Source organism: Odontesthes bonariensis, chromosome 23 (assembly GCF_027942865.1).
Source record: "Odontesthes bonariensis isolate fOdoBon6 chromosome 23, fOdoBon6.hap1, whole genome shotgun sequence".
NCBI lineage: Eukaryota > Metazoa > Chordata > Actinopteri > Atheriniformes > Atherinopsidae > Odontesthes > Odontesthes bonariensis.
In genome coordinates, this window is record NC_134528.1 from 19,160,062 (window position 1) to 19,179,883 (window position 19,822).

Here is a 19,822-nt window from a genome sequence, read left to right on the forward strand (position 1 = left end):
AATGCTTTTCTTAAATGTGTGCAGATTAAGGACAAAAATGAACACTGTTTTTAGGAGAACTTTCTTGTTTTAACTTCAGTGGAGTTGCTTACTCTACTCCGGATTGCAGATACTCCACATCCGGAAACAAACAACTCAACTAACACAGATGTGAGCGTGATATGACTTTTGCAGTCTTTGATATTTGAAATATGATACCAAGACAGTTAATATAGAAACTTCTACAATTATTTAACATAAAAGAAAGCCACATCAGGCCTAAAGCACAGACCTGCTTCAACAAAAAAGGCTACTGAGTCCTAAAACATACAATTTCAATCACACACAGTCAAACATTTTACATTTGCTAACGTCTTCATCTCCTCTGTGCAGTCTCTCTGAAATCAGTTCAGTTGTAAGTCAGACTCGCTGAGAATCGCCCCATCCCGCTCTCCATTTTCAATCCACACTTCCAAAGTGCCATCAGTCTGTGGTTCCACACTGTCAGTAGACTGTTTGTGCCTCACTACGAGGTTGTGTGCGGAGGATCGACTGTTTTTATGTTAAATCTCGTTCGCCCTCTCCTCCATAAAGATAATTGTTGGTCCCAGCTGGTTGGACATACTCCTCGGTTTTCTCCCAATCTGAGACCCAGCCTCCTCCCCCTCCGCCGTTTGGATCAGATGCCTGGTTCGTGGCTCCATAACCCGCTCCACCAGTTGTGCGATACAGTTCCTCTGTCTCATTTGCAAGCTCGTCTTCATCCAGAATGCCGCATTTCTCATCGCTCAGCTCCTCTGGCTCGGCCCAGGGTTGTTTCTCACCAGATGCAAAGAGACCTGTGAAATCAATTATATGATTCAGTTACAGACAGCGCTGACGGCAAATACACAGGATATGTTTGACTCTGACTTTATCAAATTTATTGAAAGGGGGAAAATACACACACCATAGAATATAACACCTCCATAATGAACAAGTGAGGCGATGAGAAATACACCCTGCCACTCCTCTCGTGTCTATCAAAGAGAAGTGACAAAAAACAACATAAAAGAGAAATGTGAGCATGAAAAACACATTGTGACTTTAAAAATAACATATTCTGGAGTCAAAATGTATCAACAGATTTGCACATGATGACTCAAAGAGCATAGAGTCAGGTTTTGGTATATTGAGCTGCTCTCACTGCATAATTACATTAATTTTCGCCTCTGACAGGAAGACACACAGTTGTCTTAAATAACTTGAGACACATAATATATTACTGACCACCATGAAAAAAGAAGTGCATCTTCAGACAAACAAAAACATATTTTTCCATCTGGATATAAATGTGTCAGTGTGCAATGTACAAGCATACACTTGAGAGAGTTAGAGAACACGGATGTTTAGAATTTGCTCTCACCTTGTGTTTTGTCATGGCACCAACTATAAGAGGGCAAACCATACCAGACAGAGTTCCCACACCGTTGGAGATACCCATGAGGATACTAGCATATCGTGGTGCAATGTCCAGGTGGTTGACATTGAAACCTTATGGGGAATGATAAACATCATCAGCCTTTAGGTGTTGAAACAATAATTATTTCTATGATAAACCTCCAAAATCTATAAATTTGTGATCAGTATTTATTATGAGGAACACACTGTATATCACCTGAAATGGCAAAACCAGAGAAACCCACTGCCATGACTAAGAATGAGATGGCAACTCCCTTTGTATGTGAGAAACCGACTACGAGCAGCAGGGTAGCCTCCATCCCAAACCCTGATGCGGATAAGGGCATGCAGACAAACACACAGTTAGTTTAATGTTTTACTTCTTAACTGAAGTGTTCTCTTTTTAATCTAGTCATAAATTGAAGTTGGCTGGGCAGTTATGTCAAGTTGCGGAGAGATGTATGCTACATGCTTCTACATTACATTTTGGCATCAATTTCTCTCAATAGTTCAAAAATAGGAGTTAGAGGCAAGACTTCTGCAAGGCACTGAGTCATCATTTTCTCTTTGCAAACGTTTTCACACCAAAGCTCACATATATCTATAATAGGGTTTTTATGACTAAGCTGTTTGACAGTGTCAGTGTGTACTTTAAAACTTTAATTAGATTATATTCATATCATGTGAAATCATAATGAACTTAGATTTGCAGTGTATAACCAGATTCCCTTTTAAGGAAGAAACCTCAGAAGAGCCAGACTCAGTGAAGGCCGTCATCTGTCTCAACTGGTTGAAGTGCATTGAAAAATTCTGTCATATATAGAAAATGCAGTTTCAATCATATTTTAGGTATGTGCTAATCTGAGAACAAGTTTGATGTCCTGGAAGTAGAAGAGGGGATTTTAGCCTTCCCTTCATTTCTGTTCTTTCTTACCTCCACAGTTCATGAGTTTCCTGACATTGGTGGTGGTCATGATGTGATTACAGCGCAAATAATCAGCAAGCTGGCCACCAATGGGCACGATGATAGTCATAACCAGATGGGGAAGTGCAGAAACTATGCCAACCTAGAAATGAGAGGGGAAAAACATGAAAACCATTTTGTATGCCAAAACAACTACTGTGAGACCTCTGGGGAAGGTCCATCTACATCAATAACAAGGAGAGAAGTGTATTGTTTTATTATATGTGTGGAAACAATCTTTTTCGCGCCGTACGCTGTATCAATTGCTACATTCCTACACACCCTCCCGTTCCCTCAGGTCAGCTGACCAGTTGTTTCTCAGGGTCCCAAAGACAAAGCGAAAGCTCAGAGGGGACCGTGCTTTTTCTGTGGCAGCTCCCAAGCTATGGAATGACCTTCCTTTGGACATAAGACAGGCCTCTTCACTTGTTGTTTTTAAATCCCAACTTAAGACCCATCTTTTTTCTTTGGCTTTTGGCACAATCTGAGATGTTTGACTTTGTTTTATTGTGTTTACATTTTAATTACTTTAGTACTGCTTTTATATTTGACCCTTCTATTTTATGATTGTATTGTATTTTATGATTGTGTATAGCACTTTGGTCCTGTGGGTGTATAAAGTGCTTTATAAATAAAGTTGCTATGGTATGGTATGGTATCAATGTTTGATTTCTATTACCTTGCTAATCTCGAATCCAAACACCTCCTCAAAGTATGCAGGCTGGCTGATGAGGAGCAAGTAGAAAGTCCAACTTCTGCAAAAATTAGCCACAATGATGGCGTACACTGGCATGGAGGTGAAGAAGGCCCTCCATGGTGTGTTGAACTTCTGCAAGACAAAAATGTGTTGCTTACTTTAGCTGTTTCGATCAGAGTTTCTAACGCCTCTGAACTCTAACAGAATACGTGACCAATTCATGGTTTGAGGTAGTCATTTCAAACAAACAAGCATCAGAGACAGGAACATAGAGGTCAGTGGGAGGGTGGTAAGAAAGTTTTTTTTTTTTTAATGCAGACATAGAGGATACGAAATGGTCATTGTTTCTAAATCGGTCTGTAGAGCTTGCAGTGTGATGAACCATTATTTGTATATGTGACTCAGTATGTCCTTGTGTACCGTCCCTGCACACTCAACTTAAATGTGGTCACGTTGTTATTTTAGTGTTTAGAATGACACAGTTAAAAAGCTACCAGCACAGTGATCCTCCACGCCGTTCACACACATTTGAAGAAATTGGAAGCATCTATACTATTTCACTCAAGCCAGTTTGATGTGATTCAATGCCTGAAATATGTTTTATCAGAGAGCTTTGCTACCTGCACTGACCGTTATTGACTGTTGGCTTGAATTGCCTATGCTCTCCTCGATATAGTTCTTCTCCTCTTCAGTGATGGTGGGGTGGGCTTCTGGGCTTTCATACGACACCAGGATCCAGAAGCAGTACCACATGACACCAAAAGTTCCTGGGGGAGGAAAAAAAGTCATGTTTGGGTCTAAACTGGAGGATAGGTCAAAAAGAACAGACTTTAAATGGAGTAACTTTGACTGTAGCAGCTGCTTTGGAGCACAAATTAAGAACATGTTGAATCCTCAAAGTGGTATTTTAAGTGTGATTTTTTTTTTAATTCTACAGATTTTTGCATGAACATGAACCAAACCATCATCACATTTTCTCTGAAGTCCTAAGTGAGAACCCAATTCAACTTAACAGAAAGTTATTCTGCTTGATTGATTAATAGTTGAGAATATTGATCCATTTTTATACATCCCTGAAGAACAAAAGAATGTGGACCTTTGCTTTCAGCTTCAAGTATTTAACCTGTGGCCCTCACACCCAACTCTCATCCAAGTTGTTGAATACATATCACACTGTCATTTCACCTTTGAATTGAGTGCTCATTATATGGATTTATACATTTTTGCCACTCACAAATATGTAATGTTTATTTGATAGGATATTTCATTATTATCTTCTCTAATGACTCTGGGGAACAGTTTATGATGTTTAAGGTCACATTAATGCAAAAATATTGAAAATTCTCCAAGGTCCACAAGATTTCAAGCACATGTCATTTGCACGAGACCTTAATTTATTCCGTTTTATTTATAGTGCTGGTTGGCTGTGGTTTTCCTGTCCTCTGCAATTTCATGTGTTAGCTTCTCCTGTGTTACAAAAATATGTGCGCCTCACAAGTATCTACATTTTGATGAATTCAAACATATCCCAAACTCATGATTGTAGGATTGTATTACATGCATCATTGTTGTGACTGTACACCCTATGTCTCTACAATAGAAAATCTGTCATTTAAGTTAGGTAAAAGTCATTTTTTAAACAACTGCTATGTCCAAACTTGATTTAGAATCCTCAAAAAACAAACAAACAAACAAACAAAAAACGTCAGGAGTGTGAGAATGAACGTCTGTGCATGTAAAGGTCAAAGGTCTCTTACCGTATACATAGAAGACAGATGACCATCCTGAGTACTGGACTAGGATTCCAGCAAGGGGCATGGCAATCACAGCACCTGCATAAGAACCTGAAAAAGGAATTAAAAACTTTTGTTTTTAAGGTGGTTCATGTTTAATACATTGTGCACATAATGTATCTTAATGTTCTGCGTCTCCCTCTAAACTGAAAAGTAAAGGAGCAATTCCTCACATTTGAGAGGCCGAAACCAACAAACGTTTGGCTTTTCTTGCTGAACATAACAAAATAAAAGTTGTTGCTGAGTCATTCTCATCAATTTGTCTGAGCTCCATGAAGACAGCACATTGACAGCATAACAAAATAAAAAAGATGATAAGAGATGGGTGTAGGGAAGTGGTACCCACCACAAAAAGCTGTTGTGGCCAGGCGACTTCTCTCAAGAGGTGGGGCCCATTTTGCCCAAATACCGTGACAGGCGGGATATGAAACACCCTGCACGATAGGTACATTTAAGCCATGATCCAATTTGCAAATAGAGATTCTGTAAATTTTCCCATTTCATGTAAATAAGAGGAGAGCTAATCACCTCAACAAGTCCCTGAAATATTCGGACAATTATAACACAGCCAAAGTGCATCCGTGCTGCTGTAGGAATGAGCATATTCAGGCATGATGTGGCCACAATAGCAAAGCCAAACACCCTGCAAGAGAAACAAGCAGAGAGAGGGGATTTTAAGACCAGGGGAAACCTTTGCAAACCATGCACAGTAGAGAGGATTAACAGACCTGTTTGCTGCAAACTTTTGGCAAATGAACCCCCCAGGGATTTGGGTTACTATGTATCCCCAGAAGAAAGAACCATGGATCATTCCCACTGTTTCTGGATCCCAGTCGAACTGCGCTTTCTGTTGGGACAGTAACTCAAAATGAATAATCTGCACATGTTTTGTTTAAGATTCCAGCAATGCACAAAGGTAACATTGCGACTATCAGACAATATGGTTTCAAATGATGGACATTAGAAGCAGCTAAGATGAAGGAACAAAACAAGAGAGGTGGCCCTATACTGACACCTACTGAACACTCACCAGAACCCCACCACATGTCTCATGACAGTATAAACTACTTTGCTCAAGCAGCCAATTCAATTTTCCACCACCTTGTCCTGTCATGTCATGTCAAAATTTGCGTTGTGAAAGGCAAGGCAACTTCATGCATTTCAATTTCAGCCAAGCTTTTTTGCTTTAACAACAAAAACTTCTCTAGAAAATGTACATGTTAACATTAGGGTCAACTTTGTGTGTTCCCACTCACCACAATGACCTCCTTGTTGTCTCTGAAGATGGTGTGGCTGTTTACCATGCTGACAATAGCTACGCCCAAGTTGCATCTGATACCAAAGGAGATGCAGAAACCAATACCAGAGAGGATGGCGATGATGTAGCGCCTGGGCAGACCAAAGCATGTACAGTCCACCACAGGCATCTCCTTCTCCTGCACCAACTCTGGTCGGCCCTCCGCCGACAGCTCAATGGTCTCGCCATTTTCCTGTTTCTTCTCAAGCGCTCTGTGAGGAAGAGATTGTAAAAAGTGAGTGAATTAAAAACGTATCTTTGACTTTAATAGTTTAGTGTCGAGCCGAGTCACTTTGAAGATCCCCTGTCACACACATGTACAATCTCATGTGAGTGATTATAAAAGTCTTTCTTTTAATGTTAAGGTTTTAGATCTCAGGATACAAAATCACAAAAAAAAATTCTGGTCCTGACAAGATCTTAGGTAAGATTAGACAAATATATCATCAGATGAGTAACCATACGTGTCATTTTATACCGTCTTTATCAATTTAACAAAAGAAAAATAAAGACAGAGGTGAACCCCACAATTTAATAGCTTGTAGAACCACCTTAATCTGCAATAACTTGAAAAAATGATTTCCTGTCTCACGTTACAAGTCTCTCACATAATTGTGGAAGAATTTGGGCCCACTCTTTTTAAGTTTATCGAGGCTTGAAGACCCATCTTTATGTCCTGCTCCCTGAAGGCCCCGCCACAGCATATCAATCAGGTTGAGGTCTGGACTTTGATGGGGGCATCACAACAAACTGATTCTTTAGCCACTCTGTTGTAGAATTAGCGGCTGTGCTTGGGATCATTGTCCTATTTGGTGAACTTCAGTTTCAGCCAAGCTTTAGCTGTCAGATGGCCTCACATTTGATTTTGGAATACTCTGGTATTCAGAGGAGTTCATGGTCGACTCTGTGACTGCTCGGTACCCAGGTCCTCATCTGCAAAACAAGCTCAGATCATCACCCCTAAACCGCCGTTCTTGACAGTTGGTATAAAGTGTTTGTGTTGATATGCTGTTTCTTCTTAGTCAGATGTAGTGCTGTGCATTATCATTATATCTCCACTTTGGTTTCATCTGTCTTAAGAACATAGTTACAGAAGTCATGTAATTTGTTCAGATGCAGCTTTGCTAACCTAACCTATGCTGCCATGTTCTGCTATGAAGCTTTCTCCTGGCAACCATTTTAACAAACCATACTTGTCTAACAGAGGCTTGTAGAATCTGATATGTAAGTTTTTTTATTTTTTTATTTCATTGAACATTTACATCCCCTCCACTCCTAATTGCTAACTGACTTGGGGGAGGGGGGTTGTCACTTGTGACTAATATCCCTCACTGTGGCCTAATTTCTGTTAAATAAACAATGACACAGTGTAATTTGCCATGTATTAAAGAATTTTTTGAGGTTGTATTTTCCCAATTTTAAGACGTGGTAGGGACCACAGGATTTTTATAATGTCATAAGATTTTAATAAAATGGAATTTGAATTTTCTTAATTTTGGAGTAGAAGGTAGACTTCATTTGAAAAATTAATGAGTACAATATGCAGATCCCTCTGTCTGCTGTGTTTCTCCTCTGCCTCCAAAGCTCTTGTCTGAAAGGGAGGCTATCCTGTAATTGTTGAAGTGAAGTTAATGCTTTTGACATTAAATCGGCAACATTCAGTGTTACCATTTCATTGAAAGTCATCTACAATACAAGACTTGACCTTTACCTGCTCAATGTTCCTCTCAACATAAATTTAAAAAAAAAAAGTTTGAATTGGACATTTCAGAATCCCTTCCTCCACCCATATATTAGTGTACTTTTTGCCGAGTCTGTTTTATTTCTAACAATTACTCATCATTCAGAAAAGTCAGAGTTTATGTTCGGTTTATTTTTTTCTGCTGCCGTCCACTGTTGCTTTTCTTTCTTTCAGTGAATTCGCTCTGTGAGTCTGAGCTTTATCAAACTCCTGCTGCTACAGGGAAACCAGATCCTGCTGTAAGGGGCTTGTTATCTGACAGCATTTCTTGGTGAAATTGTGAATCTAGATGTTGAGACATTCTCTCTCCCTGTCAGTTTGACCGCTAACAACCAGAGCCTTAACAAGACACAGTCAGCATGGGTGTCTGTTAGCTTCTCTCCACCAGGGCTTGCTGAAAAGGCTTTGAGTTATCCGGTCTTCTCATGATATTATCATACTGTGGATTTTTTGTTTCGCTGACTTTCATCTCCTGGTAGAACAGGCTAACAACGAGTACAAAGGTGTGAAAGACAAGAGCGAATACAGGATATTGTCCATCTCTTTACTTTGCTGCTTGCTGAGAAACCTTGAGAAACCGTGACCTCTGCCAACCTCTTGTCTAACAAGCATCAAATATGTATCTAAATGCAAAGTCATGAATTAAACATGACATGTGCACTGCTGAGTTCTCCGATCAGACTGGAATACTGCAGGTCCAGCAGATGGAAGAGAGTTCCTTTCATATTGCTGCTTTACGTATTGTACATATTTTGGCCTTCATGTGTACATGTAAAACCATATATCCCAGCGGTGTTCATCTAGTAAATAGATTTTATGGATACTGTATGTCATGCATTAATATATAAGACTGATATCATATGAATAGAAAGAATCTGACACAAACAGCAGTTCCTCAGTGAAAAGAAAACACATGACAACAACAGAACAGCAATAACAATAAGAATAATAAGTAAAAAACAAGCCAGTTTTTTGTATTGTCTACATGGTAATGCAATGTTCTTTGTCTACTGTATATAAACCATATTTTCAATTCTTCATCCACTCTAAAGTCCTTTATGTTTTTGGTGAAAATGAATTGAATAAAGGCTAAAGGTCTGTATGAGACTTTACTTACAGAATCTCAAATCTGTAAACAACCTATTTTCTTTCACTAAATTGTGATTACCCATTTTCGGAACACAGACAGTCTGGAGTCAAGCGAAATATAAGTTTGCCACATATTAACGATCTTGATTTCAGTTTGAAGAGTTTTAAAAAATGATGTTGTTTTGATAACTTGGCTGATTTGTCGAAGCATAATGGATTAATTGGTTCCATTTTAAATAATAAGGACACAAATAATACAATTAAGTGACCTATGAATAATGTTATTAGCTGGTTTACAAATTCCCAATTAGCTAGTTTTAAAAAAAAACATTCATTTGAAACCATTGAGCTTATCTGTACCTGTTGTTACATATTAGAATTTAAAGCCATTTTAAATATAATGCATCATCAGAGGCAAATTTTCAAGTGTCTGTATCACACACTGATCAGAAGAAGCACCCCACTTTTCTGGGTAGGCCTGATTCTTTTTTCATCAGTGATGCAAAAACATAAATATTTGCTTAGTTAGATTTTCTAAAATGGCTTCAAATTTTAATAATTCAACAGCAGGTACAGTTCCTCATTCAGTTAAGGTCATCAAAGGACCGGATCTGAAATGTATAATTGTGGAAACCAGCTAATTTGGTGGCATAGTGTCAGTTCATATATGAAGTAACAGTCAATCAATGTTCATAAACGGATGATCTGTTAGGTATGAGGTAATCACTACATTTAAACATTGTACCTCACTTGGACACAAAACATCAGATTCATTTTTGTGTTGACAAAATAGAAAAAAAATATGTGTAATGCTTGAAGAATCAATAGCCTCAAGAGTACGTTTATCATGTGGCACAAATCTTCATACCCTGTCTGCAGCTATGCTGTAAGCCACAAGGTTAAGGGGAAGTCGGTGGTTTCAACTTCGATTCAAATCGCCAAAAAGCTTACGAGAGCTAAGCTGTAAACAATAATGTTTGCAGCTGTCTTGTTTTATAAGATGTTCTCCCTTCTGAAATATGACATGGATACTACTAACATGCGCAGTCACAGAAAATAGACTGGGAAACAACAGCTTCAGAAGTACAAAACATACATGTTCTTATAGTTACTCCAGGTCTGCTTACATTGGTTTCAACAATCTTCAACAGTGATCAAGTATTTATGATTCTCTGTTTAATTATTAAAGGCTATCTCTGGCTCACTTGGACTATTTTTGTCTGGGTGGGACTCTCTCTTCATCCTTCCTGTCTTCTCTTCATCTTTATTCTGCCTTTACTGGCAGCTCCCCAGACACACTCACAGTCTCACACACAATTCACTACATTTATTTCATCTTCAACACCAATTCATTTTCAGAGATCAAGAGGATATCCAAAAAGAGTTTTTTTCTCTCAGCTAAATGCTTATTTGCCTATACCATAGGTGTCGCAGTGACTTTTCATGGCTGTCCCTGTGTTAAGCAAAATCCGTTGTAATCCTTAAAAGCTACCTGACCTCCTCCCAGATGCTCTTGTAACACATCGACAAAAGAGCCTAAGCACCTAAGCAAAGGAATTCTGCCGAGCACCTTGACTTATCTGGAAACAACCATAGGTTTGAGTCGTGATGGCCGGAAAGAAAGTTGAACTTAAATTACACGTTCTGGACAGGGAAGGCATCTGGTTTTCCCTCCGGATTAGTCTCTTAATTCATACGTCAAGGACAAATGTCAGAGCAGTTCAGCTGAGTAGTTCAAAGTTGGTTTAGCACCTTGGAATTATTGATTGTATAAGACAGAGTCAAATAACTGCCATGGATTGTTTGAAAGGGTAAAATGTCTCCAGAAACAAAGAGTTGATCATAGCAGTCTTGCTAAGCCCTGTGGAAAGACAAAATGTGCCAAATTTGTTATGTGAGAATATCACTCTTGAAACTTCTGATAAACCAGACATGACAAGGCGTGCACTCTACACTACATTCTTTTCTATAAAACTCCAGTTCCCTCCATGGTAGATGTAATTATGAATAATTACTGAGAACTATTCCTTCAGGTAAAGGCTTGTAGAAAACAAGTGATGCACACAGTAGTTGATATTTATGCATGGATGAAAGGAGACTGTTTTATATCAGTGGCGTCATACTGTGTTGTCCTCTGTCTTCGTTTTAAGATCAAGTCAGGTTGCTTAGATTATAGACTGTTTTTCTGTGGCAAATCGAAGAATACATAGGAATGGGAGACTAAGATTTGTCCAGTCTACATAGCCATCTTTCTGTCTAACCCCCCTGTGCGCCCATTTAGGGCGTTGCGTGCAGAGAACAGGACGGAGGAAGTGGCTGGTGGGCGATACGCACAGCGACAGAGGGAGCACCTGAGAGCACGTGCACTCAACGGAAATGTCAGCTTACTGCCCACTGCAGGCTTTCTGTCGTAGGTCGAGTGGCCTAATCCTGGGCTACTTAGAAGGAGAGGGAGAGGTGGCCCAGGTGTACGGTCTGCAGGGATTTACGTGGGCCGACAGCTTGGAAGAGGAGAGGCTATTTCTGGAGAGGATTTAAGTGTTTAGATGCAGCATCAAATCCCGAGAAAGAGAAAGGGGAGTTCATCAATTCCCCCTTGCTTTCAGATCACTGATCGTGCTCCTGGGTGTAACTCACAATTTCTAAAGTCACGCACCCCCGCCCCTCCCAAACTTACAGCCAACAGGACTAAGTGTACAGAGGTCACTCCAATATGAAATGTTATATGTAAGAAATCCAAGTTTTTATGCCACGCTCTTGATTTTGATCCATAATCGGAAATTTGTTTCTCTTATCTAATTCTGCATAGAACTGCTCAGATGTTTCATTTTTTAGAAAAGGCATCTCCGGTGGCAGTGTCACTGTCAAGGTTACTGTCCAGGAATGTCGGCTGAGACAGGCCGCTCAGGCCTGCTCTACACTACACGGTTACTCTTTGGGAAAGTGAATGAACCACGTTATCAAACGTAGGCCTAATCTAATTTGTTTTTAGTGAAATACAACAGTTCGTGCTCAATGATAAAAGTCCAGATAACTGCCACAAGGCTTCTGTAACTTGATAATGTGACAGCGCTGCAGAAAGCTTGGGAGAAATTGATCCAGTTATCGATCCAACGCTTCACCTTACACTGATAGAACAGTTTGGGCTTTATATGAAACTTGATTCTGTTTTTGTGCCAAGGAAGCAGATGGGGGGAGTATTACTTAGCGCTGCATGCACGAAAAAGACTTCAGAGATTTTTTTTTTTAGACTTCAAAGCTTCTGTGCGCTCATAATTCTAGCTATGAATATGTTGTTAAATGCCCACAATGCCTGATAAAATGACTGATTGTCTGCCTTTCTTATGTGATAGATTATGTCGTCTATAGAGACAGATGTGCCAGATTAACCAGACCCGTGGACACCTTGATCTTCTCTTCTCAAGATAATGAGTCAAATCTATGTTTCAGCAGCACTAACTTCCCTCCAGATGCCGAGATTCATTGCCAAAAATAAACTTTCTTTTTATAACATCAAAAGGCAGCTGGAAGCTGTTTCCTAGCGGCACTTTTTCCCCACAGAAACGTTACATACCCGTATATTTTCCCAAGAGTCTTGGCTGCCACGGCCTTAAACCTGTCCGGCCGGATCTCCATCCTTACGACTCCAGGACCGGAACAATGTGCAGTCTTTACGCGCCCCTGTTTGAGCGCACAACCTTCTCCTCTCCTTAGTGCCTCTCACTCACATGAAAATATGATTATACTAGTCATCAGCGTCCTTAAGCCGAAGTTCCGGGGTCTGCAGTCGGCGACAATGGTTGTCCTGAGATTTATTTCACTTCAACTACCTATAATAATCCCAACAAACATTTTCAATCCCTGTTTGCCGGAATCCTTGTGGTCCAAATGAACTTCTTTACACTCTTTGGTGTCCGTGAAGATTGACAAGGCGCCGTGGGCAACTTTCGACAGGATTCATGGCCAAACGGTGTCTCTGGCCATGGTCCTGAAAACAGATTACTGCTGCCTGCGCACTAATCTCTCCAAGTGTGTGTAGTGAGTGGAAGGTAGCATGTCACTTCCTTCCACGCAGACCGGCTTTTTAAGCAGCGACTGTTCAGGCAAAGGCTATTTTCGGACCACACAAGCCTTGAATGGAGCGAGCTCGAGTAAACACTATCCGATCGAAGCATATTGACAGAGTTCCCTGATATGCTTAAAACGAGATGCGCAGACTGACCTCAGTAGGCTATGGACTGCCGATTATCTGCGCTCGTGTCTCAAGATTAGGCTATTTAAAAAAGAACGATAAACTCACAGTAATCACTTATGTCTGATTAAGAGCAGCTTTAAAGCCATTTAACAAGAAGACCGGGATTTTATGGAGAAGTAAAGGCAAATTTCAGATTCCATGGTTCTACTTTGTTATGCGTTGATCACAGGGTCTCCCTGTGCGTCATACCAAAGTCTAAAACTGTAAGCACTTACAGACGCGATCTTAAAATCTTGACTGCCAATAATTTTAGGTGCGCGTCATGACACCCAATTGTAACGAACGGCAAACTGCGAGATGCTTTCTTTTCCTGCATAACTTAGAGATGTGCAAGCCAAAGGGCGCCTGCGCAAAGAGTCTTGTAAACATTCCCGACACATTCCCAAATTTCAGAGAAAATTGAAGGAAATTCTTTTTCAAGGGACGGAAAGCTTTTTTGCAGAGGGGATGAGATTTGAACATTTCCTAAATTATAGAGAAAGTGCAAAGACGCGAAAAGGGTGTTAGAATTCTGTCGTTTTGCTTATGGTCACAGACAACTTGGTCGACAAGACCTATGTTGGTTTTGCACATTCCATCAGAATATTTCTCAGGCACAAGTAGAAAAAAAGGATGTAAAAGTCTCAAATCATATCAAAATATATTCTTTAATTTAGAAAATAAAAAGTTCTATGTGGGATGAATAGAGGAAAAATAAAATACTAAAATGCTTTAATCTGGTGTTTCAATTATCCAAAGATTAAAAATATATAAAGCTTTTACTGTAGGCTTGGAATGGGAGCATGTGCGGTTCAGTTGTTTGCAGTCAGCACCTCACACAACCAGATGTCACTACACGCTGAGCTTTAATTGAATAATTGGCATTTATCCAAATATGACATTTTATAACACTTGTTACAGAGATTAAGTGTTTTATTATATGTAATTAACTGGCTTCATGATGATACCTATTATTTGATCTCAAACGTAGTTTCTCTCCTTAACGGTTCAGCAATTTAACGTTACAGCAGCAAACGACTTCTTAGAGACAATGGACCGGGAGCTCAGACTTTCTGAATTAGAAATAGAAATATCCATAGTCCTTATCTGTAAGAAATCATAAAACACATTCCGGGCTGTAACAGAGCAATGGGCAAATGACTGGATCAAATGTCCGATTAATTGGATGTTGGTTTAAAACAAGACAAAAGAAGGAAAATGAACAAAGACCGAGCTCATGAAGAAGAAAGTGTAGTGGACCTAAGGGTCTTGAACGCAACCCAGGTAGTCAACCCTTTAGCACCTCCCCATGCTGTGTGCATATAAAGCCTCAAAATGGCTCCATTCAGCCTCTTGCTGAGCTGGTGTGCTTAATCCAGGTGGTGAGTAGGGTCCTGTTTCATCCTGTATGTGGGATGCAATCTTTGGTTCCTACTAACATGTTTTTTTTGTTTGTTTGTTTTTTTTGGCTTTTTAGGTTTACTTGCTGCTGTGCTGTTTTGTTAGTTTGCTTGTACAGTTCTGTTATGCAGTTTTGTTTGTTTTGCCCTACTTTTGTTTTGCTTGTGTACTTCTTTGTCTGTTTAGTTTTATTATTGATTAAGTGGTAGGTTTTCTTTTGTCATTCCTTTTTGAGTTTCAGTGTGGTCTGGGTGTCATCAGGTAGGAGGCCAGGCAGTGTGGTGAGGACCTCACTTCCTGTTTTGGCATGCAAGTACACTGGGGCACTTTTAGCGTGTTTGTGGTGGCTTTTCATTTGTAGTGTTGCACCCGAGCTTAAGAAGGAGGGACACACATCCAGTAGTATGCCTTCCACTGAGGCCTCAGCCCACTGATTTAAATTTCCTGTTAGTCATTTGGCTCTTAGTATTGTTATAGCCGGCCTTTTAGCCTGTTAATAAAAATAATTTACTGAATTCGTCTCGTTTAACCCTTTTCTCTTGTTTCTTTGCAGCAGCAGCTTTACTTAAGTTTTATTCCTAAATATTATTTCCAATAAATATATTTGCTTTCTTTACTCTGTCTCTGCCTCCTCAGTTACGACCCTGTGTCCTTATAGCAATTGTGTTTCAGTTGTCATATCTTGGTCCCCAGATGGCGTTGTTGGCTCTAAAATTTCATTCTCTACTCCGCTTCTCGCCACAAAAGGAAGACCATGACTTCGAAAGCATCAAGAAAAAGATCAGAAATGACATGTGTGTAATGTCTGGGTTCCAGTCCCCATTCCAGGGACACTGGCACTTGACAAACCCATTGTTTATGTACGAATGTGTAACCGCATATATATTGCACAAAATAATGGTTTTGTTTTTTATTCTTTACTTGAAGATTGGTGCATGTGTTGAGTTTTTTTTATTTTTTATCAAATCAAAAATAAAGCACAGTAAACAAAATAATGAAAGGACTTTCTTTCCTGTAGACTTTTCTAACACTTCAAACTGAGAAATGTACACCTGAAAACGAAACCGTTACTGACATAAGAATTCTATTCATCTCAAGATTCATTGTCGCCTCTTACAGGGACACGTTGGAGTAGAACATAAAAGAAAATCCAGATTTCAGTTTGTCCCTTGAAATTTCTAAATCCAGTCCGTTCTGTATCTTTATGTAAATGTCTTCGGGCACCTAAATATTTTAGTGAAAGAAATGCGTTTGGAGAAATCCCAAATATTACATATTGAGGGAGTTATTATATTTGATTACAGCTCTTTGACAGAGGCTGGGTGAAATTTACATTTTTCGTGAAATTAAGCAAGTTTAGAGCTTTTTAAAGACTACTTAAAAATGTGTGCTTAACATTTTATATTTACATGTTCTTTATTAACAAATCTAAGTTTGGTGCATTTGATTTCATTAAATTGGGGTTTTCTCAAATGTATAGAACTTATGTAAATGAGTCAAAACGCTACTTTTTGCAAACTTTCAACGCTGATAACATGTTAGGGTTCTCCAGGTCATTCTCAATTTATGTGGGCATCTATGCAGTTTTATGGCCACAACTGGTCAGAAATGTATCTATCATGGCTTCAGACTGACAGTGTCAACTTTTGAAAATGTAGCGTTGTTCCCATCTGTAACTTGATATATGACTTCTGGTTCAGATTTCCCCATTTCGATTAGTCTTCCACCAGAGGGAAAAAAAAAAAAGAAAAAAAAAAAAAGGAAAATAAATATTTAATTCACTATGAATGATCCCATATGACTTTCATAGCTACATTTCCAGTTATAATTGTCTACACAGACATCAGGGGACATTTCTTTTATCATTAGACAGTTTATTATCCAACCAAGAGTGTTGACCAAATACAGGAAAGTTCTCATGAACTGTATCTGACAAACATACATAAAGCACTAATGACAAAATGTAATTGGAGCAGATGTTGTGGTTAAGACAGCGAGAGGCTGACAGGCGGTAATGAACAGCAGTGAGCGACAGATATGAAAGCTGCGTCTGTAGAGTCCCTCATTTTTCCTCTGCATTGCCTTAGTGTTTAAAATCTTTTCAGCAGAATCAAAATGCAGTTGGATACATAGTTTCTAAAAAACACACATTAAACACACATCCAACATATAACAGCTACTTCTCCTTTAAAAGCCGTACGCTGTGAGCTAAAGATTCAACATCAGATGCAGCTCTTCTCTAGATCCTGTGCTGATATGGTTCTCAGAGAGCGCGAGGAGAGGAAGAGGGGAGGGAAAGGCATGGCAGAAGGAGGAGGGGACAGGCAGGGGGGGACAGAAATTATGGATGGGGTGTCTGACAGTGAGCCATATCCAGATTTCTTTACATCCATTGCACTGGAGGCAGAGGCGTGGAAAAACACAGGGGGAGGGTCCATGCAGTCTGTGGTTACGTCTGCAGACAGATGTTAAAAGCGATTTAGTCCCGTTTATGCTTCTACTGCATGTTGAGTATAAATACGATCTCATTAAGAAGGGCAGCTAACTGGAAATTCTTTGTTACCAGAAGTTAAATGATCAGATTTTTTTTTTTAATATAACCAGCTTAACACTCGTTTAGAAACAAGCAAAAGAAAATACATACATACATGTTTCTGACCATTTCTGCAGTAAATTAGCACCTCACCGGTTCCACAATTCTTAACAAGCTTTCTGACTTGGCAACAATTAAGCCCTACCTGGGTCATCGTTGAGCTGGGTGTGCAGGTACTGGTGTTTGGTGTAGAACTTGTTGTAGATGCAGTACACTGCAGCCATCAGAACGAAGGTCCCGACAGATGCAGCGATGAACAGACCGATTTTGGCATTATCTTTGTCTACATGTGCATCTACAGAAGCGCAACACACACACACACATACACACACAAAACCATTAGAGGAGGCGTGCTCTCTCACAAATCTTGTCAATCTTCATGGAACTCTTATGTCTGTCTGATATAAACAGTTGTAGGATGGATGTAAATGCTTTGCTAAAAGTGACTCACATGTCCGTTTAGTATTCAAATGGGTGTTTTCTTCTTTTCTGAGAAGGTCCCGTATGTGTGGAGGAGGAGGAGGAGGGGCTCCTGGGGCCTGATGGGCACTGATCTCCTGCTTAGACTGCAGAGTGCTCTGGGAGCTGCTCAGTGGAAGTATCAGCAGCAGGCACAGAGCTGGCAGAGCCGCCATGAGAGTCATCCGCTGTCTGGGACAAATACAAAAAAAAAAAAAAGTGATATTTCTTTCAAAACGCAGCTCATTTAAAAAGAAAAATCATCTTAACTGCATCAATTTGCGACTCATGTCTTTTGAAAGTTGCCAAATGCATGCTTTCCTGTGACCTGTGGGAAACTTGTTGAGCTTTCTCCTGAAATATCTCTGCGACTCAATACTTGTCGTAACAATACTGCAGCTGTTTTCCACATCGTGTAGCTCGGATACTCTGTTGTATTTAACAAACCTCCTCTGCCTAAAAAGAGGTCCCTCAGTCCTTGAACAACACAGACGCAAGCACATGCAGTTCCACAAAACAAAACTGTAAAAAAAAAATATATATATAAATGGATCGGTTGCGTTTACCTGAGATTGGAGCGAGGAAGTCGTCGTTCTCTCTGTCGGGTGTTGTCCTCTCTGTTCTCCGACTGACTAAAGTGAGACTGCATCCAAGACAACTGAACTCCCCAGACACATCATTATTTCTGAGGGCACACCTGTGAGCAGTCCTCTTCGTAAGCATTTACATGTAGACGGCGGATTACAGGTGTTACGTTCAGTTACAGAAAGAGATTCTCAGAAATAAACTTCTCACGTTTGGTAGAGGCTTTCCTTGCCCACATTCTGCTCTGGCACAGTGACTTGAGAGCTTTCTGAAATCATGTCATTCATTTTGTTGATTGAAAAGGCAGACTTAAGAAAAATGGAGATTACAATAAAGAATAGATCTTCCTCATATAGATATTTGAACTAAATAAGAGCTTAAATCTTTTAAGTCAGGCCACTCGAACGACTGAAACGTGACAAAACAGTACACGAGTGCAACAGAGCTCCCTACTGACACACAGATGTACTGCTTCAATCTTATTCAACCGGCTTAATGTGTTTAAAGCCGAGTCTGTCAAACGTGAAGTCCGAGCAGCTGCTGCGTGGGCAAAAACAAGTGTGATGAAATGTATTGTGAATAACATTCATTCACTCGCCTATTAACAATGAATCAGACAGATTAGAACTGTGCTGTATGTTAAAAAAAAGAATGTTTAATTGAGTAGATTTCACCCTGCTCTTTATTCTTCATCATCAATAGACAGTCTGGACACAGAGATGTGCTGTTCAATGCTTATCAGCTTAGCAGTCTGATATTTGATCCTGGTTTGGAGCACTTTTCAGTAACAGGAGTCTTAAGTGTGTTTTCCATTCCCATACTCCGAACAGTCTTGCACGGACTCTCCAAATGTTCAAGGACTGATGGATACAGCAGAGAAACGGTGAAATGGTAGGGCCCGATCGCTGTATCCACTGGGAAAAACAGTGTTTGTGAAAGCAAAAGCTGCAACAGGTCAGCTGGCTCGGCACACGTCTGAATAGCCTTGACGTTCACATTTCAAGTCACCTGCACTCGTTCGGCAAAACTGAGCCGCCAGACTTAAAGACACAACAAGAGAAACTCAAATCGGACTTGGTTCTTTCAGGGAAAGGCCAGATTAAGCAGGGTTGTAGGAAAAACAAACCTTTAGATTTCCTCTACACGCTGTCCTCATTCCAGCTGTTCAAATATTTAAGTTGGCCCAAGTCTTGATATGCTTCAGTTTTCCCAGGAAGATAATGGCGCAGCAGGTACTGGAAATGTGTTTTGGTTGTGAACAGGAGAGCAGAAATGTTCTTTACAACCCGCCAGCATCTCTGGAACTTTAAGTAAGCGATACAACCTCCTGTCTATACTCACCAATACAATAGAAAACCTCTTTGTGGGAGAATAGTATGAATATGACTGACCATCAAAATCTGATGACAGTGGTTGCTTTTTTACAGAGGTGAAGAAGAGGTCCTCACATAGATTAATGTAACCACAGAGTCTGTAGCTTTTAGTATGAACAAAAATGTGCACGTTTCAAAAAGCAACGGCTGACTCGAGTTCGATAGAAAAGGATTAAA

General features: G+C 39.9%; 1 protein-coding gene across 1 annotated transcript; it reads right to left on the reverse strand.

Moving 5' to 3' along the window:
* Positions 1–326: 326 nt before the first annotated feature.
* Positions 327–12,636, reverse strand: LOC142373902 (vesicular glutamate transporter 1-like). Its single transcript, XM_075457370.1, has 13 exons — positions 12,575–12,636; positions 6,130–6,382; positions 5,602–5,720; positions 5,402–5,516; positions 5,220–5,307; positions 4,838–4,924; positions 3,711–3,847; positions 3,063–3,212; positions 2,354–2,486; positions 1,637–1,747; positions 1,385–1,512; positions 929–998; positions 327–818 (listed from the first exon to the last, which is right to left on the reverse strand). The coding sequence occupies exons 1-13, from the start codon at positions 12,634–12,636 to the stop codon at positions 538–540; spliced, it is 1,734 nt and encodes a 577-aa protein (XP_075313485.1). The 3' UTR covers positions 327–537.
* Positions 12,637–19,822: the final 7,186 nt, after the last annotated feature.